Here is a 23,188-nt window from a genome sequence, read left to right as displayed (position 1 = left end):
TTGGGTTGTATAGGTCGAGATCCTATGAGAGTTGAACACCTTACAATAGCTTTTCCAATGTTCTCCTTCGTGCAGGGATTATGAGTCCATTGTTTGTTTTGCTATCTAGGTAAGCAGTAGGATTCAACTCAATGACATCAGGAGCTACCCTCCTACCAAGTCCTATAATAAATCCTCGTAGTTCAGATTGTCTCATGCAGCCTATCCTGTCCAACTGAGGAGGGATAGTCGGCTACCAAATGTTAGGACTCCTACCCAATCCCTATGCACTAGTAGAAGTGGTGGTTCTCTGTCAATAATCCACTGAACTAGCTCAACACATTGCCACTACTGTTGCTACTGTCATACTCATACTGTGAGTTGACAAGCCAATGTCTCGTTGCTTTGTCATGTATAGTTGACCCGGGCTCTGAGGCCCAGGTCAACACCATTGTGATGATCCTCGTATTGGTCATAAACCTGCTACTTTTATGACACGCATCTCAGATTTTTTGTTTGTCTTCTCTAGCAGTTATTGGAATATCTACCAATCAAATGCTGCTTCAGATAGGTTATTCCTCTGTTCCTACCAATATAGTCACAATGGATGCACTGTCAATAATGGTGTTGCTTCAAGCGATGGGTGCGTTGCCATGTTGGATCAGAAGTTGATTGATTTGGAGACATTTTCCAAGAAAAAAATTCAACGTATGATCAGATATGCACACTCATAATTGCACCAAATTTAGATTCACTAAGATCTAGCCTAGATTCACATGAATCTACACTCAATCCATGAAAAAATAGGTTGGATCTGATTGGATCAGAGCTAGATACACTATAATCATGGCTAGATCTGACGAACAGACTAAGCCTACATTGAGTGGATCTAGTCTAGATCTGAATGGATCAAGCCATGATCCATTTGACTCAAACCGAAGATAGATTTGAATGGATGTTCCCTAGGGTTGATCTCAATCGATCCATTTGGATCAAACTCGTGATAGGTTCGAATAGATCAACACTACCTTAACTGGGATTACCCAAGGCATGGGACACAAGCAATATTCGTCCATAGTTGGGCAGCCTCAACAGGGTGGGCTTACCGTCTGATACAAGTCGTGCCAAGTCCAATAAGGGTTGGTACAGGCTGTAAGCCTGGTACAACCCTTAAATGGGGTGGTACAAGCTTGTACCTGATGGCACTAGCTCATACTGTGTCTATACAGTCTGATTCTCATTGATCTGCTTACCAGTTCCCTATCGGACTGGTAAATATTGCCATTACCTTATAGAGCGGTATTGAAACCATTGGTCAAACTGCCTTTGGTTACTAGTATTTGACTGTATAGACTAAGTACTTTGGTATGACAATTCTTGAGGTTTTAGTTACTTAAAACTGTAAAATATTGGAAGTGGAACAGTTGTATGAAATGGGGCCTGTCAATGTCCTGTTAACTTGCATGGTTTTACTTCTTTCCCTTAGTGTAAGCTTCATTTTTCTCCATATTTTCATGTTAGATGGCAAGACATCGCTGGTAATGGGTATTGCACATTATATTGATACCAAATAAAGAGTATCATAGCCATAAAATGGCCAACCAAATTCTTTTTTTTGTTTGTATTTTGGAGAAATTATATGTTTCCTACACCAACATAAGTGTTATTTTCATGTGTCTTTGGAGTGAATATTGAAGATAATTTATAATACTTTATAGCAAGGAGTGTTTTGGATATTGGACCGATGGACCCATTTCAGTGGTCTGGTCGGACAGGTACATAAAAGTCGTTACTGATATGCTGACACACAGTACACCAGTACATAACAGTGTTTCGAAGATGAAGAAGGAGAAAATGAAGACACGGTGGATGAGGAAGAGGAGAAGGAAGAATAGGAGGAGGAAGGAGGAAGAGGAAGAAAATAGGAGAGGCAGTGGAGGAAGAGGAGGAAGAAGGAAGAAGAGGAAGCAATGGATAAGAAGAAGGAAGAGGAGGACGAGACGACAAACGATAGTGACAGTGTTAGTGGCAAGAAGAGGGCTCGCAAATCGCCATTTAAGCCGTAGGTTCTTTTTTATATTGAATTGGACTGGACCACATAAAGCAAAAGTGGTCTGCATGCGGGTCTATGCCCAGACGAGTACGTCCCACTCGTTTCTTACTGTTTTGGATATTACGACAGTCCTTGATTTGTAGCTTCAGTTTGTCGTCAAAAGTTGATTTCATACTTATGGCATCATCAACCATCCAACATTCCAAAAGTGGATTAATCAGTGAACTCATTCTCCAATGAGCACCTGTACTGTATCCCTAGTGTCCCCACATGAGTAGCTGTGAGACTAGCTGCATCCATCATATGGACGGGTATACAGCACACCAGTCTGTTCGGTTATCACAATATCCCTCTCGAGTAACCTATGACCGGGATTATTTAGGATATGTGTTTAAAGGTGAATCGGTCTCATTATTGTGATCTCATCACGATCCGACCACTGCACGGATCCAAGGACATCACAATATATACATGCATATATGCAATAATCAATATAAAATGATGTGTCTATGCTGATTCTGGCTTTCACAGTGATGATAGAGATGGTAAAGGAAATCTGTTCATAGCCTTGGTTTCTCATATTAGCTAAACTCTTTAATGTTAAGTATATGCCTAGCTCCCCTTCATAGTAATAATTTCAGTCTCAAATATCCTGTTACTTCTATTTTCTAATATCTGTGTATGTTGACTAAGCCTGAGTGCTGCACTGGGAGGAGCTTCATTCATTGGGCAGTCCTTAATTTTGAAAATAAAAAAACATTGCTTATTATATGAGTCCATAACATTGTGTGATTAACCCATGAAGCATGGCTGAAGTTTAGGTGATCCATATAACTTTGGTAAAAAAATTATCAGGATATCCAATTTTATTTTTAATGTACTCATCACTTGAAACTGATCCATTGATACTCTAAATGCACTATACTATCATCGAATATAATCAAGCAATATCTTGTGCTGAAGTCAAAAGAAGATACAAAAGGATATTAACAGATTATGTAAAGTACATAGATCATATGATATTTTCTTGCCACAGTTTTGATATCTTCATTATGCTTTTCATATTCAATTGTGCGGGTCATGGTCTATTTCATCTTTATTCTGCTTTATACTTGTCACTGCATGCATGTTTTCTTCACTATAAGTCATTAATTGATGAACAGCAGAAGAAAGTTTGTTTGAATTTATCTTTGACGGCTGAAAATGAACTACATTGGCATTTCATTTCACAGACTAAGTTGTCTGACTATCACTTATGTAGGATATGTATGATTTTATGGCACTGGATTTACCATCAACTCCCAGGATAGATCGTGGAATAGCTCTGCACAAAATGATTAGATTAATTACAATGGGTTTAGGTGGTGAAGGATATCTAAACTTTATGGGAAATGAATTTGGGCATCCAGGTAAAATATGCTACATTGTTTGAATCATTTTATGATTTCAACTTCACTGGTATCTTATATCGATTGCTTAGAAATTTCAGGTGCACTCACTGATTGACATGGTTTTTTTTCTTCAATTTAATTTATTGTACATTGCAGAATGGATAGATTTTCCAAGAGGAGATCAACGACTTCCAAACGGGAAGGTGATTCCAGGGAACAATTACAGTTACGATAAGTGCCGTCGTAGATTTGATCTAGTAAGTTAAGAAGATGATGTTTAGTTTTTATTTCTACTCTTGGTTTTTCATTTCTTGTGATATGACACCTGAAATTGCATTAGTAATGTAAAGGTGTTAAACCATTTCAGGTCATTTTGTTGGAAATCACAACATAGCTAACAATCATTTGGTACAGATTAGGCAGTCCATTATTTTTATATACTTGAAGCATAATTAGAAATACTACCATGTGTATATCAATCTATTGTTGACTACTCTCAACATCATTAATAGAAATATCAAGTCTTATTTATTTTTCACCTACTTGTATTTTATCAGGACAAACCAATTTTGTTCTGATACATTTTTTGCTTTGAGAATATTTCTCAAATATATAGTAGCCACCACTCATATTAAGCTGATGTTACCTTCATGAACTTGGCAAGAAAAAGCATGCAGGGCTATACAAATCTGCTTACAATCTATAAACTGCCATGTCATTAATCTGAAGAAATTTATCAGAAGGTCCTTGTATATACTTAAAGTTGTACCGTAAATGTAAGTTCATGGATGCTTCTGAAGGTTTCTCCATATGTTAGGATGCTGACATGCCAATGTACATCAGAGGTAGGTATTTTCTGCTTATGGAAGATAATTCTATTTCCTGTTCTGAATTTACTTTGAGCATTAGCTGCATCTTGATAGGTTGTCTAGACTCCACAGGTATATTAGATTTACCCAAATTCACTTTTATTTACTAACATTTTCATTTAGGTTCTACAAATATGATTTTTATTGGGATGCAATGCTAATATAATATCTTCATAAGCTGCTTATCATCACACTTAACATCCATTGCTTTTTAACAGGGAGACGCAGATTATCTCAGGTATCGGGGAATGCAAGAATTTGATCAAGCAATGCAACATCTCGAGGAGGAATATGGTGTATGCACTAATCTATTCTCGGAAGCTTTACAGTTTTTATCAAAACTGATTAAATGGTCCAGGAGGAACCATTTTGTGAATTATGGACTAGCTTGTTCCTCACCATATTTTTATATCATTCAGAAATTGGTAAAAGAAATTACAGGATGTGATTTGTCAGACATATTTCAAATTAGTTTGTTTTATGCTTTTCCATTTCAGGTCTCACTATGATTTTATTAAACAACTGCTTGTATATTTTCATGGATGCATGGATATTCTAATTTCAAATTATTGATGCTTCAAAATGCCATGATTGCAGGGAAAAAGAATATTCTGCAAGGACATTAAGACAAACATATCTACTAGTGTTTTTGTGGCTTCCTGATCTTAAGTTCAACGGTGTTATGTAGTAGTTGAACAACAAATTTGTAACTGATCAATTAAATGGCACACAAAGAAACAATATCTTTTTGATAATTCGACAAACTTCAATTTGAACAATTTAACATGTAAATGGCAGAAGCATTATCACATCTGCATCGAAAAGTAATTGATTGTTTGGTCAATGAGAAGTTAGATCCCTTATTCCTTTTTATTTCTAAGATACTAATTCTTCGATGAAGATTTTTTGACATTCTGTTTCCAGATTATCACCAGAAAATCATTGCATGACACCTTTTTCTTCATTGCAAGGTCATTTTTATTATCTGAATAATGTCTAACTCTAAAGTGAATATTATTGCAGTTCATGACATCAGACCACCAATATATTTCACGGAAAGATGAACGGGATAAGATTATTGTTTTTGAACGAGGTGACATGGTATTTGTTTTCAATTTTCATTGGACTAACAGCTATTTCGACTACCGGGTTGGTTGCTTAAAGCCTGGAAAATACAAGGTACACCTTTCAAGATGGCTTTCTAGTTGTCTATGCTAACATTTCTGTCTGTTATCTAGACTTAAATTACTTATTAAATAAGGTTTTGTTCAGCTTCAAATTCAACTTATTTGAAGCTACTCTGTGTTGTCATAATTAGTGAAATTTGACATTCATGGCTTCATCTTTGGAAAAGCTCTCACTGCATGCAGGGGTATGCCTACATATGGGGACACATATTCCGTGGCCCTACATTGATAGCAGCCGTTTCAATTGGACCATTCTCATATTTTATTTGTGGTTGGAGGCTGATTAGTAGCTTAACTATAGTATATAACAAATTATGTACTGCTTCCTGAGACTTGTTGGATGGCCAAGTGTTTATTCATTTACATCTGCACTAATTTCTGAGGTTTATTGAAGTGTCTCTGGGATGTAATGTCTTTTGTAGTGAGAAAATTTTGGATTTTTTGTCTCAGTAGGCTATCTAGACTTTTTGTGCATAAACAACCTTTAAGGATATGTACGTTGTGGTGTCAATGGAGCCTAGTTAACTGATTACCTAGTGCAGAACTTGCCTGGGTTCTTTGCCAATGGAACCCTAAAATAATTAAGCTTATCAATGGATCCTGAATTACATCGGGAAGTTCATTAATTTTACTCTTGCATTTGACTAGTTTCTAGTCTGGAATATGACAAGTAAAACAACAATTTTTAAATTAAAATTATATTAATGTGATTGTTGCTTATGGTCGGTTCATGTATAGTATCTCTGGGATGACCTTCAATCTTTCTAATTAATTGTGTATTGATTATAAGTTAAGAATCCACTTTAGAATATGTTATCTGATAATTATCGTGTGTGGATTTAAGTATGGATATAGTACCGCTTATCAAATTCGTTTTGATCCATACAGCAGTTGTTGGATTCAGATCCAAAGTGCCAAGTGGACCCTTAGTCTGAAAATAAAAGCCCTATAAGATGATATATACATTTCACTTTTGATGAGGAATATGCAACAATGGAAATCATCCCGAACATGATCATACTGAGGCATAGAAATCCATGTTCTTTTACCCGTTAATTTGGACAATGAACATTTCTCCAGTTTTACCATTATATTATGTTTTCCATTAAAAAATTGTCACAATCTGTTAACTTCGTTAGATCAAGTGAACAGTAGTTTTTAGTTATTAGTCTTAGCGCACTTTTAATGTGGGACTAAATTGGGTGATACATGGGAAATACGAATTCATTGAAATAACCTAAATATGCTGAGAGTGATGGAAACAAGTACTTTGCTCGGTTAGTAAACTGAAATATGCTCTGGATGCTGCTTGACACATTTCCAAGAACAAGATGGTGATAAGGACAAGTTGTGACTTGATAAGGAGACATACATTTAAACAAGTTGTTCTGGTCAAATATGTCTAAAAGATGGAAGCAACAAAAGATTGTCCAGATAGTTGACCAGGTAACATGATAAGATTGTCACCCAAAAAGACCTTTCAAGTTTCAAAGTTTTGGTTAGTTACTGAGCCTTAAACATCTTAATGATGATCTTCAGTCAATGGAATATTCAGACCTAACAAAGCAGACTAGTGACATCATTATCGACACAGTTTTGGAGCTCATCCACATGCTGAAAGAATCATTCCTGGTCCAGTTTTTTACTTATAATTTAGGGAATTAGTATCATTCAGTCATCTATCTCACTACTAGTGTTGATATCCTTAATTGTATTACTGATGCTTCTCAGATGCTTCTGATTTTTATTTGAGTCTCAGTCTTGCACTTACCTTTTTGGTTTGGGATATAGTCTATAATGTAGTTAGGTGTCATTAACTTGACTATTGCTGAGAGTGGCCTGACAGAAAAATAAGTTAAAAAATAATAACCACAAATGATGGTATACCATGTAACTAAGCTTTCAACACTTGTCTTTTTCAGGCTCGTGGAACTCAAGTTTAAGCAGTTTTAGGAGAGGCCAAGTTTATGGTTTTAGTTGAAAATTTTGTTAAAAGAATAACCAAAATCAATAGTGCTTAAAGGATAAAAGCTTCCTCTTCAGCCTGAACTTGAACTTTTGTTAAGGCTTACAACTTACAGCCATTATCTTTACTTCATCATGCTAGGGAATTACCATTCTATGGAAATAATGCAAATGCAGTTGAAAGAACTTTATCTCAATAGTCAATACATTGAAAATTTTAGAGCAAGTTTTGCTGATATAGTGACACAACTGTACAATGTGCTTCTAAGTTTGAAGGGAAGTGTATTAAAGTAATTTACATAGAATAGGGTTTCAGTTTGACTCAAAGGATAGTAAGAATAAATTCCACAATTTTTAATATTTCTAAGTCATGCATGCTGGATGATTAATTAGAAAATAGAATGTGGTTAGGTCAAGACTGCACAATAAAAGTTACCCAAGGCATAAAATAATATGCTGTAGTTTCGATTTCACTACTTTCTGAGTTCTGCTGCAGTTGCCGTTGCATAACAATAGGCCAGTATTTAGAATCTGGCTCTAATGTTCTCAACAAAGATGGTGTATCTAGCTTTTAGTTTATTCACTTGTACCTTTTGGTTCATCTAAATTGATTGCTTGTTGTGAAGACAAATATGATTAAACTGCACCATTTTCCACTTTAATTGATTAAAAGTTAAGCCTCTCCTTACCAATACCAATATAATTGGCTACCATGTAGTGTGCCGGTAACCCTCCAGCTGGCATGATGCAGCACTAGACCTATGTCGACTGGCACAAGCCTCATTCCTGGCAAAAGTTATGTTGAAACAACCACTGGACCTTAGCAGCAATGAGTTCTGTGCTGGCATGGTTCGATAAAATTATGGGCAAACCTTGGCAATTTGAACTGCCAACCATATGGGTATATATTTTTGTAGAAGTAAAAATGAGAAAGCTTTTTGTGCCATGTTGTGAACTTTCTCTTTAAACTTGGTCTGCTGGTCTTACAAATATTCTACATGATTGTTCATCATGGTTGCATTTGTATGGCATAAGCCATCTATGAAAGCTTCTACAGTTCACCCTGTTCCTAAAGTTAGATCGACTCATTACTTAGAGTGGTGCAAGTACTGATGTACTGATTCTTTTTCAGGTGGTTTTGGATTCTGATGATAAACTGTTTGGGGGATTCAATCGAATTGATCATACCGCAGAGTACTTCTGCACTGTAAGACTTTGCTTATGACCTGTTTGGGTGAATTCTAATGTCTCAGATATGACCTTCGGTATCACTGGTTATCATGCAGGATGGTTTGTATGACAACAGGCCTCTCTCTTTCTCAGTGTATGCACCAAGTAGAACCGCAGTTGTTTATGCTCTCTCTGAGGACTGATGATGATTGTTGAAGTCACGAAAATGCTCAAGAGATGGCAAATGAGAGGCTGGTTGGTTTCATCGGTCTCAAAATCCAAGCTGCTGAAATGAAAAATAAAAAATGCAATTGCAGCTAATGCTTTTGATCATTTTCTGCCTGCATTGGAAGCTCTAATCACATGCTAATTCTGATTATCAAGTAGCCACCTTTTCGGATAGATAATTTAAAACTTCAACAGTAGGGCTGGCCGAGATCCTTATCTCAGCATCGGTATGCTCTATTGCTTTGTGACTCTGTCAGCTTAAAATAAGTAGTTGCGGATGCCTTGGCATTATGTATATGCCATCCTTGTGTTCTGTTTTGTTTGCCGTCTGCTATGATTCCGTTGTCTCTGCTAGATTGCAGTTTCTCTTTTGCTTTCAACATGTACAAAGCTCAACAAGCAGGCGGTTCAATAAGCTACAATAAATTATTTGCTCTCCAAGATTGAATGCATGGTCGACTCGGTCGACTCTCAAATAGTTTTAATCTCTTGTTCCTATCAGCTCTCTGTTTATGTGCTCGAATTGTGTTATCCAGATTAGCTGTCAATATTCACAACCTGCTACTACTGCATCTGTTTAATCAACCGAACTACTTTTATCTCAAAAGTATGTTCTTTAGAATGGGCACTTTTCCCAGTAGTGTGATCGTAGAAGCAGCTTATCGAGTTATTACCCTGTAAAGATTCTTTTTCCCTCAAATCCCAACTCGGTTTTGCGCGGCTACAATTTCCCAACGACGGCTACTGTTCCATCCTAGTCAACTCCACCACCTTAGCCACAACTCTAAGATCTCTCTCTCTCTCTCTCTCTCTCTCTCTCTCTCTCTCTCTCTCTTAGATTTAAAATGTAAAAGGTCTTGTGACATTGGCATTGTTAGAAATAATACGATGCACAGACCAAAATTCTAATCACTGCACTTTCTTACACGTGCATCTGATGGACATGAAACGGATACTACTAGTACAAGAAAACCTAGTGCATCAAAATATATTTCATCAACCATATCTCGAAGGACATTTAAACTTTCATTATAATCGCCAAATATGATACTAATACTCCTTTTTTTTTTTTTTTTTTTGTTCTATGATGATTTATGGATATTTTATATTGAACCTGACATGTTATCAATTTGAATATATTGTTTATTGAAGTTTCTCCAAACCACCTAAAAGTTTTACTATATGACTCAAATGTGATATGAATACTTATTTTTATTTTAGGATGATTTTATGGGTATTATTTATCGAATGTCCTTTATTTTTTTCGAGTACAATGACATAGATTTCTCTAAACCACTTGAAACATGCACCATTTGAGTCAAATATGACACTAATATTCTTTTCAATATTTTTTCGATTTTAGAATACATTTTATGTCAAATTATTGTATTTTTAGGTTGAATATATAGTTGAGTGTACTTCAACTTATCTTCATGTGTAATGACAGAAACTCTCTGTAAACAAAGGTAAATTTTTTACCAAAATAGTCAAGTATAATACCAATATTTATTTCATTATGTTTTGCATTTTAGTATGATTTTATGGGTATTTTATGTCAAATTTGTTACTTTTTCAAGTTAAAATGTATAGTCAAGCATATTCCATTTTATTTTCGTGTGTAACTTTTACCATATGAGAGTCAAATATGATGAATATTTTTGTTTATATTTTTGGATCATTTTAATGGATATTTTATGTTGATTTTTGTATATTTTCTGATTGAATCTATAGAAGTCCGAGATTACATTCTTGCACTCGATAGAGTTTGTGAAAATATTATGCTTTTGAATCCATTGTTCTCATCTGAAATATGAACTTTTTGAAGACTTTCGATTCAAGATCTAAGAACTAAGGAAAAAACAAATCCAACAACTATGCCTTCAAATCTTAAAAATCAAGATTAAGATCTTCGCACGTGGACTGGATTGACATTTTTGACACACTGCCTTCACTCCATTTTGAGCTTCTTGATGGTGGATTGAGGATTTCAGTGATCGACAATGATGGATAATGGCTAAGAGGAGGAGAAAGAAGAACAAATTATAGTTTTGGAATATGAATTTTTTTTAATAAGATTATAAATAGTAAAGAGGGGATAATAATTAAAAAAAAAAAATAAATCATATATATGAAATTAAAATCATATACGACAAATTCTTAAAAGTGAGTTAGAATATTTATTTTAGGGGAGTTGATCCTTAAATTACATACCAAAATACTTAAACTAGAATCAAAATAATGCTATATAAATCAATCATAATCATTATCCATTTTCGATTTGAAATTAAATGAGTTGTTACATTATCGTCAATGCCCAATATAATCCAGATCGAACCCTAGTATGAGGCTTAACTTATTAGTGATTTCATATTGTGATGAGTTCTCTGACCCTATTCATGGGTAATCTTTTTCTACTAAGTCCAAATATTAGATGATATTAAATATCTAAACGAAAATTCTAACAAAATAATAATAATAATAATAAATAATAAAAACGAAATCTCGACACCCACGAGAGTGGCATAAACCCTACACACCGCTTCCGCTATCCTCTTGGCCGAAGTGTCATGATGGCTCCCGCGTCGCGGCTCCTCCATCTAAGCTCCTCTCCCTTCATCCGCAGTTGCAGGTTCGGTGCCCGCTCCATCTCCCCTTCTCTTCTCCTCCCCTCCCCCTACTACCACCGCCGCTTCCCTTTCTCCCTCCCCCTCGCGCAACCCCCCTCCCTACGATCCCACGCCACCTGCTCCGCCGCGGCCATCGCAGCCGACGGCCCCGTTGCGAGCGTCGATGAGCCGCCCGCTTCCTCCCATCCGTGGCCCGAGTGGGACCGGTTCCTCGACAAGTTGAGGGGAAAGGGTTACTTTGTGGTGCCCACCTCCACGATTCCGGCTGGAAGCGTGGAGGGTGATGGCGCAAGCGTGTCGTCGGAGCACGATGACGCGTCCGTGGAGCTCAACCGCGTGAAGAATGCTTGCCTCAAGTTCTCTCGCGAGCGGTTCGACATCTTCAGGTCCTTTTTCTTTTCTTCAACAGTAGAATCCTTCTTTTCCCCGTTTCCCTAAACAGCTAGCTTGGATATTGATGAATAGCATAATCTTGAGTATCTACGAGTTGAATATGAATGTGATTTTGGTGTGTGATATTGTTTGTTGATTTTCTATTGTAATTTCTCGTACTTGTGCTTAATATCAAGGCCATGATTTTGTTGGTTAAAATATGAGTTATGATTTGGTCATCGATTGGGAATTGGTTCTTACTGACTTGTCGGAGAGAATTAATACTTAAGATGTTGTTCTTTCTGGTCTTTATAAATTTCCAATCAGTGAACCTAAACCTCTCAGTTGTTAGACCAATGATGTGAGAAGTGAGGAATCTATTAAAGGAATAAAGTGACAAGATGAATTGTTAGTGATGATTCAATCAGTTGATATTTCCAGTTGGTATTCAATACATCGACTAGATCTTATAACACTTCTATTGATAGCAAAGAACCTTCCATCCATATTCACTAACTGGTGCACCTCTGCCTAGCTTGATCTTGGTGCTTTTCATAATCCGTAAATAGCTTCTCAATATTTCCTTTAGTGTGCTGATCATGTATTTAACTTCCTACCGATTGATTGCATCCTTCTTCTTGACGATAATCGAGTTTGCTTTAAGTTATTTTACCAAGAACTTAATTAAATTATCGTATCTCTTGGGTTCTGCTCTCATTTGATCTCTCTGTGTGAACCTGCATTCTCCCTGTTGAGGCCACCATTACCTATTGACATTAATATTGTGAATTAAGATAAGATGTTCTGATTTTGTTGCATCATGCTCTATGAGATATCTTGAAGTTCTTGAATTCGATAACAGAGTGAAAAGACTGATTGTATACTTAGTCGACCAATGTTGGGATTCACCAGGGACACTTTAGTAGGAAATGAAGTGACAAATACACCCCATTGCCAAATAGTCTATGCCAAAAAGCCTTCTTAGACTAAGATCGGTATCTTTTTGAATTCTTGTTGAAACTTTATAGCAAGATTCGCTGTACCGCGATATACCGCCCGGTACGGATGGTACATATCAGTCTAATAGGAGATCAGTATGTGCAGTATATACTGATCTATCGGTATGCCCTATCATACCATGTGTCGGTATGTATGTACATACTGTATCGACAGTCGGTTGGTACATCAGTGTGGACTAATAAAGCGAACCATGCTTTATAGAATAAGATTTAACAGATTAAAGGGTAGATACAGGCAGTTCTCTTTCTCATTAAACTTAATTCACATGTTTATCTACTGAACTCACACATTTTGTATCAGCATAAAGAATAGAATTCTTACTTGGATTGGAAGGTCCAAAATTAAGTATAAGAAGGCTTCTTCTGACCACTGTAACCATTATCTTTCCCACTTCCTAATAAACAACAACAGGTTTTTTTTCATATCTTGGCTGGTATGATCTTAACATACATGTGTGTTTTGTTTTCATAAACACTGATAGGATAGCTAAAGACTTATGATTTATCATCAAACTTGTTGGTCCCTTCCTCTCACTTTTGTGCACTGCAGGCCATCTCTGGTGTATCCTGCATCATATGCTGTACTGGTACACGGTGTAATTTAGTCCTTTGATTGTGTAGTTGCAATAATAATATACATACAAAGTGTGATAAGAACGTGCCTAGCACCTTCTAGATAGGCACAATAAACAGGTTTCATGCTATTGTGAGGGTGTAACAATATTTGTGGGCTCTTGCAGAGAGCTTCTGCAGGCTCACAAATCCCATGCTGATTGGTCTCCTTTTGGAAGTATCATGCTCATACTTGATTGCACTTGTGCCAATAAATTTTTAAAATTGGATAAGCATATTGCATTTCCAAGGTGTGCCTTTGTGTGTTTATGGCTTTTAACTACTAAAGATCTTTTTATGATGAACTTACAATAAGATCGACTGCATTTTCATGTTGATGTTTTTTTTTTCTAAGTTTTGTTTGATCACTTAATGGTGCAGCTCTCTTCCCAGAGAAGATATTCAGGCTGTTGTTGAGTATGGGTGCCCTAATGTGTTCCGGAAAGCTGTCAACTCAGCAAAAAGGTTGAGAGCTTATCTGCAGCTTGATGAAGGAGATGTATGTCTATCTATCGACACGGTCACTGCAGTAATTCAGAAAATCTAATGAGGGATGAAATTTGGAAAGATATCTATTGTTGACCAACCTTTGCTGAAGTATTAATGTTTGATGATGAATGCAGAATTTAAATTATATTTAGTCAAGAAATAAGACTAGATACCAAACCATTTACTAGTCCAACTGAAGTAACATGGCTTTGATACAAGTGTCATTTGAAATTCAGGTTTGCGGTGCCTGCAATCTAAGAGGAGCATGTGACAAGGCATACATAATACCAAAGGAAGATGAGGGACCCCGCACAGTGGATATAATGCGTATTTTGTTGAGCTATGCAGTAAATCTGAAGCAGCTTTCTGGGGGGGCAAATTCTGCTGTCAAAGAGCAAGTTCAAAAATCTGCTCGAAATTTACTCTCTGAGCTAATTAAGCTCAGTGATACAATCATCGATCCAACTGTACCCAGGCCTGTAATGAAGTCTCCTAGTCCAAAAGAACCATCTCAGAAGGTCAGAAGCGGTAAGGATAGCAGAGCATCTAATGTTGAAATGAAGAGAGGTGACTGGCTGTGTCCAAAGTAAGTTCGTCGTACTGAAAACTCTTACATCTTTGATGTCATATTTGATCTTAATTTAGTTTTGATTGAACTGGCCATTGAAATCCTGGTTATTTAGGTGCCTGACAGGAGTGTAGTTAGCAGATATCTGTGGTGTTCTAAGCAAGAAGTTGATTCGGGTGCATTACCTTTTTTGCTTTGTGTTGTCTATTTACCTTCATAAAAGTAACCACTGTTCGGAGTTTTGTGTTTCATCTTGTTGAGCAAACAAGGTGACCAGAACAGACAAGATAATACTTGTATGGTATTAACAAAGGATAGTGTGATAAATATTAGAGGCTTTTCCACAAAATGAAGAACCAATAAAATGTCACTATGCTATGTGTAATAAAGATTTTTTAAGATAGTGGCGATTTTCCATAGAGGAAGGCTTGTGAGAGTACGGAGGGCCGCGTTGGAATTTCAAAAGTGGGTTTGCAGTTGTAGCATATAGTTATTTCCACTAATTACTGCTACTATTCTGAAAAGAATCACTACCTGGCATAGCAAAGGGTATATTAAATAATCATGTCAACACTGACTCAGTGAAATGAGCACTCTCATTATAGTCAAGACCACAAAGTGAGTTACCTCTTTAATTGGAACTGGCTGGTTGACTTCTCTTACTTAACCAGGAATATTGCTTTCCAGAGTTCATGGGAAAAGATCCATATAGTTGGAACATTATGACTTCTTTAGGTTGGTTGACTTCTTCGTAATTTTTTTAGGGAAAAAAAGGATTGATTGACTTATCCATAGCTCATGCTCAACCAGACCTTGTAAATTCATGTCCAGTTTGTTTTCTGTTCCCCAGTCTTGTCATGTTTTGCCAGCTGACTCCAACAACATTAATGAGAAAGGATATGATGACTCTTGGAACTTTTGGAGGATGTAGCCTTACATTTTTAAATGGAGGGCAAGCGTTCGTGTGTTGGTTTCAAAATATTGTAATAGGTATCGTTCCTTCTGTTGCTGATAAGCATTCTGTTAGTGGTACAATGTGATGTTGCAACAACAAAATGAGTTCTTTAGAATATTCCGTCCGAATTTGTTAATAAGCAAATCGATCTGAAAAGTTCTGATGCATCTCTCTCATGCAGCTGCAACTTCCTCAATTTCGCTCGAAATCTTCGCTGTCTGGAGTGCAAAGAAGATGGGCCAAAGAAAGTACACTTGGGCAGTGCTGAAATGAAAGTAGGAGATTGGACTTGTCCAGAGTAATAGTCCTTTTGAAGTTTTGTTTCCCTTTCTTTTAACTGGAATCAGCATTGTGACATCCTGACACAATTCGACAAATTCTAATGCGAGCTGGCAGGTGTGAGTTTATGAACTTTGCTCGCAACAGGGACTGCTTTCGTTGCCAGGGAGCGCGACCAAAGAGAGAGTTAAATCCAGGAGAGTGGGAATGCCCCTTGTGAGTCTCTTGTATCCATCCAGATGTTTACCTTTTGCCTTTCAAATTTCTCTCTTCTTATATGAGAATAACCTACCATCAATTGCTGACCCAACAGTTTTTGTTTAGATGTTATTACCTGAACTTCAGGAGAAACAGGGTGTGCAAAAAATGCGATGGGGACCGCCCTGTAGATGAAGGCAATCAGCTTGAAGACCATTCATGGAGGTCACCGAAAGATTCAAAGAAAAACAACCCCATAAAATTTGGAGACAGATGATGGTGAAGTCGTCGATCGTGATGAATTTTTAGTGTTCACAAGGGCAACACCAGGTAAGAAGAGATTTACCACTGTGAGAAACCGAAGCTATCAATAGGCTGATCAATGTATGTATCATGATAGTGCCGCATCTAAATTGTTGCTAGAAGTATATTATTTGGAGAACTTTCTCTCATACTACATTTATTTTGAAATCCAAATGTAGGTTTGGCCAGTAGAAAGTATTTTGATGACTAAATTGTTTCTCATGCTATGCTATGTATCACTTGGTTTCATGCATCTTGTTATTATCAAGTGGCAGCCATTCATGTCGGACCAGTGGAGACGATGATCGCGAGACTCCCTCCTGGGATCGAGGTGAGTGCCCCTTTCCTCAACCATCGCTGCTGCTTAAAAGACCCAACAACCGATCAAAGAGCGGTGGTAGCATCCATAATTATGCGACCATTGATCGGTTTGTTCCTTTTGTAAGAAAAATGAAACGAACAGATTAATCCGGTCAAATCAAATCTGCCTAATTTTGAAAATAGTTGTTAATATTATGTAAGTATCATCCCTTTAATCCTTTTTTTTATTGTTTATTCTTAAAGATGCTTAATGCCAACTTTAAATCAGGGTTAAGGGGAGACGAAAGGAGCCGATCACTTCTCTTCTTCTCCGTTAGTCTTTCTTCTCCACCTCCTTTTTCTCCCCCTCGCTCGTCTCCTATATCTTCTATCTCAGTCTCATTTTTCTCCGACTACCCATTTTCTTTAGTCTTTCATCATCTTCTATCCACTTATTTTTCCTTTGACAACTCTTGTAGCACCGACCACTGCGCTCATGTGTCTCTTCCGTCCATTGCTCTTCCTTCAATTATCGGCCAACAACTTAGGAGAACATGTGGTCCAATCAATCCACGGCCCGACCGAGTCACTTTCCGATTCGATCGAGTCGCCGTCTAGTGGCTCGGCTCTTTATGAGGGTAAATTGACACCATCAACCAACAACCCCACTCATAATTTTGGAACAGCCGACAACTGAGGGCTTTCGTTGGCCCGATATGTTCCTTCGGCATAGGGCTACACCGCACTGCACGGCCCAAGACAGACGGAGGGAACTGAAACAGAGACAGTGCAGAAAAAGAAGACGAGAATTCAGATGCCGCTCGTATCTAATGGCGCTGAAGGTACGCGATCTATTCGTCAACAGCTCTTCTCCACTTTGTTATCTCGCGATCGTTCATCTACTGCGGAAAGGCGAAAATTTTCGATGAATTTTTCTTTACTTGCGCAGGTATCGGTCATCTTCCTCGACGAGGTAAGCGAAAGCTTCCATCAACGTTCACGTTTGGGAAATTTTATATGTTGTCTTGCTCTTCTTCCGTTTTTTTTACTTCTGGTTGGTTGATCTTAGGGTCTTGTTGGTTGATGCAGTGCCCCGTTTCAGATGCTTTATTAATGTGCGTGCGGCCATCATCGGGTATGCTCGTTGTCCTACTTGGTGAACTTTTCATGTTTCTGCTACACTTGATCAGAGTTAGAGTGTGCAATTAGCCATATTACAGATCACATTCTTTATTTACAATTTGCTTGAGAACCTGCTGATCAGTATCACCGATTCCTATTTTGGTTATAGAATCAGAGAACCAAGGCCTAATGAACAGTGAAGGATGGTTCCTCCTACAGAAACCTCTTTCCAGGTCGGCCGCAAGACCATACTGGCCCAACCCAAAGCGGACAATTCCTCATGGCTTAGAGAGTTCGCACCAGTGTGGATCTTGTTCCTATGTCAAGTTTAGCTTCTTTCAGAGTTCGCACCAGAGTTGCTCCTTGCATGAAAGAATTGTGTAGCTTCTTTCAGAGCTTGAGCCTTCGACCAACCAATCTTTTCCCAAATGCAAGTTGCCAATGAGTAACATGTCAAAATCTTATACTTTCCATGACCAAATCCAAAAAGTCAGTTACTATTGACATACCTTGCCATCTTTGGCTATTATTGAATTTAGGAAAATTATGAGACTCATCCGCACCAGATTATGGAGCACGGGACACCTTTTCTTGATTGAGGCCCTCCCTGGATTTTCTTTTAGATTACTATTGCTTGGAAGAGAGGGATTCTATGCAAACACAGGAAATTTATTCTGTGAGAGATTTTATAATTAAACAAAAGAAACAGTAAATTACTTTTTTACTTGCAATGTGTATGCGCAATATACTAAGTTTCAAGTGTGATTCACTCGTCAGAATGGTATGCTGTACTGGTGCCATCCAGTATGGAATAAAACTGAAATTGACATCTTCAAGTGCCGTAGATGGACTTGATACAACTCTTTTGCCCCTTGTGTTTGACCATTTTACTTGTGTTGTTGTCCATTTGACAAGTTCTTTTTGATAGTTATGAATGTTATATCTTTATGAAACATTTTCTTTTGGTCTTTATAAATGAGCATGAGTCTTGTTTTAGCTGATCATATATAAAGCCTCTCCATGATCTTCTATGATACCAAACAATCAAGACCATGATCAAATGACACCTTGAACAAATGATGAACCATACATAGAAAATTACAAAATGGACTTCAAGTACAAATGCTACAATTCCTTTCTGTAACTGTGAAAAACAGTGATTTTGAACTTTACAGTTGAACACAGTTATTTACCATGTGTTGCCTGTCAAACACATCATGCAGAAGGCTCTGGATTGTGCCACAATTTGAATATGCACATTCTGATTGCAGAAATTTGAGTTCTGCAGTTGAAAGACAAACCAGACTGACATTCTTGTTACAGTTGCTCATAGCTTGAAATATCCAAATGTGAGTTAGATCAGAAACTGTTTCATTTTCCAGGTTGACAAAATGAAAGAGAAACCAAGTTGTGCTGTGGAGGTGTTTTGGTAAAACCGGAAAACAACTAGGTTAACTGAAGAAACCTATGAAGATCAGCCAGTAGAGAACTAAATGCCGTAACTGCAACCAATCACACTTTTATTTTTGCGTAAGATGACATACATGAGCAAAATTTTACTGCAATTCACAGGCTCTCAGCTTGATTTTTCTACAATCCACACCCACTCTAGATTTCAGTTGCCACTAAAACAAAGTCAAAGATGGAGTTTACATTCTCAGATTGTCCAAAGAAAAGAGCCTACTACTTCAATTTTATTTAAAGCTCATTTCTTGTTCTTCAAACCCAAGTGCTTGCACCTAAAGTCCTCTTCGGGTCCTCACTGAGATGGGTTTTTTTCCAGAACTCAAATTCAATGGGCGCATTGTACCTGAGGAATCCAGGTAAGTTTTCTCTGCATTGTTATACATTGAATAATTGCTCTCAGTTCCTGATCTTGATCCCACTTTGTGCGTCTCTTCATGCAATGAATTGTTGTTCATTTCACTGTTTCTTGTTTCATTTCTTCTGTAGTATATTTGATGCTTGCCAGGTTTGCTGTCATCCAAGGATGCATCAAACTGCCGCTGTGCTTGGACAACATAGCCGATTCTTCCGGCAGGACTCAGTTCTTCATGGCTTGCATATGGTAAATTCGTTCCTAAACCCCTATCCTTCTCTTCCTCATTGTCACTTTCATCAAACAAAATATTCTTTCCTCTGAATACTGCTGAGTGCTGCTCACTCGAACCTGCATTATCTTCGTCACTGACATCTGAGATCGAAGAAGATGATCTCTGTAGCTGCATCTCGAACCTCTCTCTGATTCTTTCCTTGTGAAGCAAATCATCCTGTTTTGCTTTCATTCCCTCATCTGAATCCGAGCCAGAGTTCTGATCATGGTGGATCTTCTCAAAGTTTTTGCTGTCAGCAGAATTCTCAATCTCAACACTCTCGGATCCGTTGATATCACTTCTCTTCTGGCTACCAGCTTTACTCTCATCAGCAGAGCCTTTTTCTTGGGACTCCGATCGACAGAGTTCCACTGCAGCCCTTGCAGCTGCCGCAGCAAAAGCAGCTGACTCAAAGGCAGCCTGTGCTGCACTGGCCACATCATCATACTTCTGATGGCTCCTAAATGCAGGATTATCATCCGATTCAAGTTGCTCCAGGTTGAGATGAGTTGGTGGGCTGACCATCGAATTCCCCTGAATCAAAGGTGCCATTTTTTTTTTTAGTTCGCTTCATTTTGTGCACTCGACACAAAACAAGAATACAAACCTCTGCAGTTTCAGAAGACTCGGAGAATTCCAGCTTGATGCCTATCTCAGCGGCAATCTCCTTTATCACTCTGTGCCTAATTTCCAAGCTTGGTTGCCTGGTTGACAGTTTCTGAATCATCTGCAGGAGATCCAAAAGCAACAAGATGAGATGGGACTGTACAACACCTGAAGAAGTGCGAAGTGTTTGAACCAGAGCTACCTTAGGATCGACACAGCAATTGTTTCGCAGCTCGACGGCAGCAGACACGAGTTCCTTCCCATACCTGGAGGAGAAGATGCCACGGGCCTTATCGAGCTCCGGCAGTTCCGCGCATCTCGACGCGGCGAAGACCAGGCTCGAGATCGCCTCCCGCAGCTCCTCCGGGCACTCCCTGCAGGACATATAGAACCACCTCAACGAAGAATATGGTTTGATCAGCGAGCTGAGACGTAGAGAACACTCACTTGCGATCCAGGAGCGGGGCCCTCTCTGTGAGAAGATGGCAGTAGTGTTCTATCATCACGAACACATCCAACATGTTCTGCTCCTTGATCACATGCTCCACCTGGGACGACAGCAGTGTACGATTACAAAGCAATCAAAAGGGGAGGGGAGGGAACAGGTGTTTGGTTGCGTACTCGGAGGAGGGCGCGGTCGACATGGCCGAGCTGGAGGAGCTGGACGACGTCGCCGCGCGCCTGGTCCCGCCGGACCTGCCGGTGGTTGCGGAGGACGGCGAGGCGGGAGACGGTGAGACCCAGGAAGGTCTTCAGCTTGGACGTCTGCCTCGATGTCCTCCCGAGAAGAATGTCCAGCTTCCTTCCCATCTCGTTGCTTGTCCTCCTCGGCTGGCCAAAGAGGTGACGGGTCGGTTTTGGCCTTCTTGGTTGCGTCTCAGTATATGAACGACGCAGTGATTAAGCTCTTTTCATGTGGAAGGGCGCAAATGGAGATGGGATGACTAAGAGCGATTGCTTTAGGTGGAAGGCTTCGGGATCACGCGGTGGCGAAGGTGAGAGGTCGGCGGCAGAGTGCAGCGTTGCAAGCTGGCTTCGTCTGGATGCGATAAGGTAATTCCACCAGAACCTGCATTTTATCGCAATCATTTATCTAATTTATCGATTTTTATTTAAATTATACCTGCGAGTAATACTGCTTTGTTAGAATTAATTATTACAATAATTTTTATTCAAAATAGTCATAGGTAAAACAAAGAAAAACATAAAAGACAATGACCGCTTGTCGCCACAAGGATGGTATGGCCCAACTATCGGTATATATATATATATATATATATATATATATATATATATATGTGACCACCGGGTGGATGCTTATGACTAATAACTCTTTGCACTTAAAGTGGTTGTTGGAATCCATCAATAATAGATGAGGCTGATGTCAAATAAGGGTTTGGTAGGTAGCATAGATCAGTTTCAATTACATATAAACTAAAGAGGATCTGCATCACTTGCAATTAAACTTTGATTGGGTCGAGATTGTGAGGTTTTGTTGTTTGTGTTATGGTAAATTAGCATAATAAGACAGTGGTTATAAGCTAGTTAATGCTAGAAGAAATTCTATGTCACTTGGTGATAAAAAATCACATCTACAACAAATTTGAAAGAGTCATGCTTATCGAATTTATGAGACTGTGACATCATTCTTGATAATTTTTAGGATAAATGATCTTAAGATATATAATAATCTTTGTTGTCATGTCAAAATCTGTCAAATTGTTGTAATATACATAAATATTTAAATATTTTATTCAATATCAACATCATGTGAATTGACAAGTGATGTGAATTATCTGATAAAAAATAACTCAATTATAACATTGGCGTTTAGAGTAAGGGTTGAAGCAATGGTTTACCCTAGGGCGGATCTCAGCAGTTGAAGACTTAACCCCTCTGTAAACATCATAAATGTTTATTTACGAAAAAGAAAAGAGATCAATCATTTTGAGGACAGTAATTATGTCTATTGATGTTGATTTTTCATTTAAACAATCTGTTGTTGACTTAAAATGGGACACATTAGAGGCCTTTTTATATCAGGCAAATTTGCACACACAGACTATATATATATATATATATATAGTTAATCATCGACAGTTCATTATTAGAATAATAACGTTAAAACTGTTGGCGTCTAATTTAAGTTTGTGCCGATAAAAGAAAAGGCATTTATTGAGAACTCTGTTTGCGTCTAATTTATCATTCTTCATTGCCTTGACTTAAAATGGGAACAAAACCAAAGCAATCGCTTTCAATGAGTTGGCTACTGGTCAGACAGAACTATTCACGACATATGCTCTCTTGGTCCAATCTTAAGACTAATTTAATTAGATCCTCTTCACCGGTTATCAACCTTAGCTCAAAAAATCCATTTCATAATTGTACCGTGAGTGCAAAATAACAATACAAAACCATCATCATTATCATCGGTGCTAATTATATATTATTTCCTATAATTATTTATGTTTAACATCTTGATTTTTATATTTTAAAAAGTAGTATTAGAATCTTTACATTTACGAAAGTAAAACATTTAATCTCGATCGTCATCAATTTCATTAATGAACAAATGAATGGAAGGGATAAAAAGTAATTTTATTATTTTATAAATTCTTAATTTCATATAAATTTTTTTAAGTGTCGAACAGAAATTTCTCATCGCTTTCCTCCCCTTCGATTCCCTCCCCACCGGTTACACTGCAGATAATAGACCAAGGCATCGACTTGAAGCATTGCCCTCGTCATCCTTGCCTTGGTTGGTTGTGGCCTCGTCGTTCTCCCTGATGGACTCCATTGGGGC

At 38.0% G+C, this 23,188-nt stretch overlaps 3 protein-coding genes and 1 long non-coding RNA gene across 5 annotated transcripts in view; 3 read left to right on the top strand and 1 right to left on the bottom strand.

The window, feature by feature from the left end:
* LOC135676754 (1,4-alpha-glucan-branching enzyme 2-2, chloroplastic/amyloplastic-like) overlaps positions 1 to 9,327 on the top strand; it is a 47,973-nt gene extending 38,646 nt beyond the window's left edge. The window contains exons 17-22 of the mRNA XM_065188267.1: positions 3,294 to 3,441; positions 3,580 to 3,680; positions 4,511 to 4,588; positions 5,316 to 5,471; positions 8,577 to 8,651; positions 8,731 to 9,327. Of these exons, the coding sequence (XP_065044339.1) occupies positions 3,294 to 3,441; positions 3,580 to 3,680; positions 4,511 to 4,588; positions 5,316 to 5,471; positions 8,577 to 8,651; positions 8,731 to 8,817 (645 nt within the window). The 3' untranslated portion in view covers positions 8,818 to 9,327. The remainder of the gene's footprint in view (positions 1 to 3,293; positions 3,442 to 3,579; positions 3,681 to 4,510; positions 4,589 to 5,315; positions 5,472 to 8,576; positions 8,652 to 8,730) is intronic.
* A 2,028-nt stretch (positions 9,328 to 11,355) lies between these two features.
* LOC135676752 (zinc finger protein VAR3, chloroplastic-like) lies at positions 11,356 to 16,491 on the top strand. The gene is made up of 6 exons (XM_065188265.1): positions 11,356 to 11,855; positions 13,854 to 13,971; positions 14,198 to 14,547; positions 15,666 to 15,782; positions 15,881 to 15,979; positions 16,088 to 16,491. The coding sequence occupies exons 1-6, from the start codon at positions 11,410 to 11,412 to the stop codon at positions 16,236 to 16,238; spliced, it is 1,281 nt and encodes a 426-aa protein (XP_065044337.1). The 5' UTR covers positions 11,356 to 11,409; the 3' UTR covers positions 16,239 to 16,491.
* Positions 16,492 to 17,391: 900 nt separating this feature from the next.
* On the top strand, positions 17,392 to 20,586 carry LOC135676753 (uncharacterized). The gene is made up of 7 exons (XR_010514399.1): positions 17,392 to 17,406; positions 17,514 to 17,537; positions 17,634 to 17,699; positions 19,069 to 19,216; positions 19,470 to 19,509; positions 19,659 to 20,324; positions 20,513 to 20,586. It is a non-coding gene; the product is annotated as an uncharacterized LOC135676753 (long non-coding RNA).
* Positions 19,186 to 21,454, bottom strand: LOC135676751 (uncharacterized). Of its 2 annotated transcripts, XM_065188264.1 has the most exons (5): positions 21,007 to 21,453; positions 20,833 to 20,933; positions 20,588 to 20,759; positions 20,387 to 20,506; positions 19,186 to 20,313 (listed from the first exon to the last, which is right to left on the bottom strand). In XM_065188264.1, the coding sequence occupies exons 1-5, from the start codon at positions 21,193 to 21,195 to the stop codon at positions 19,426 to 19,428; spliced, it is 1,470 nt and encodes a 489-aa protein (XP_065044336.1). In that variant the 5' UTR covers positions 21,196 to 21,453; the 3' UTR covers positions 19,186 to 19,425. The 2 variants fall into 2 exon arrangements, with proteins under 2 accessions (XP_065044336.1, XP_065044335.1); XM_065188263.1 differs by having other exon boundaries at positions 20,387 to 20,759; positions 21,007 to 21,454.
* Between the last annotated feature and the right edge of the window lie 1,734 nt (positions 21,455 to 23,188).

Source organism: Musa acuminata, chromosome BXJ1-6 (genome assembly GCF_036884655.1).
Source record: "Musa acuminata AAA Group cultivar baxijiao chromosome BXJ1-6, Cavendish_Baxijiao_AAA, whole genome shotgun sequence".
NCBI lineage: Eukaryota > Viridiplantae > Streptophyta > Magnoliopsida > Zingiberales > Musaceae > Musa > Musa acuminata.
The sequence above is the reverse complement of the archived record's forward strand: the minus strand, read 5'-3'. Positions and strand labels throughout refer to the sequence as shown.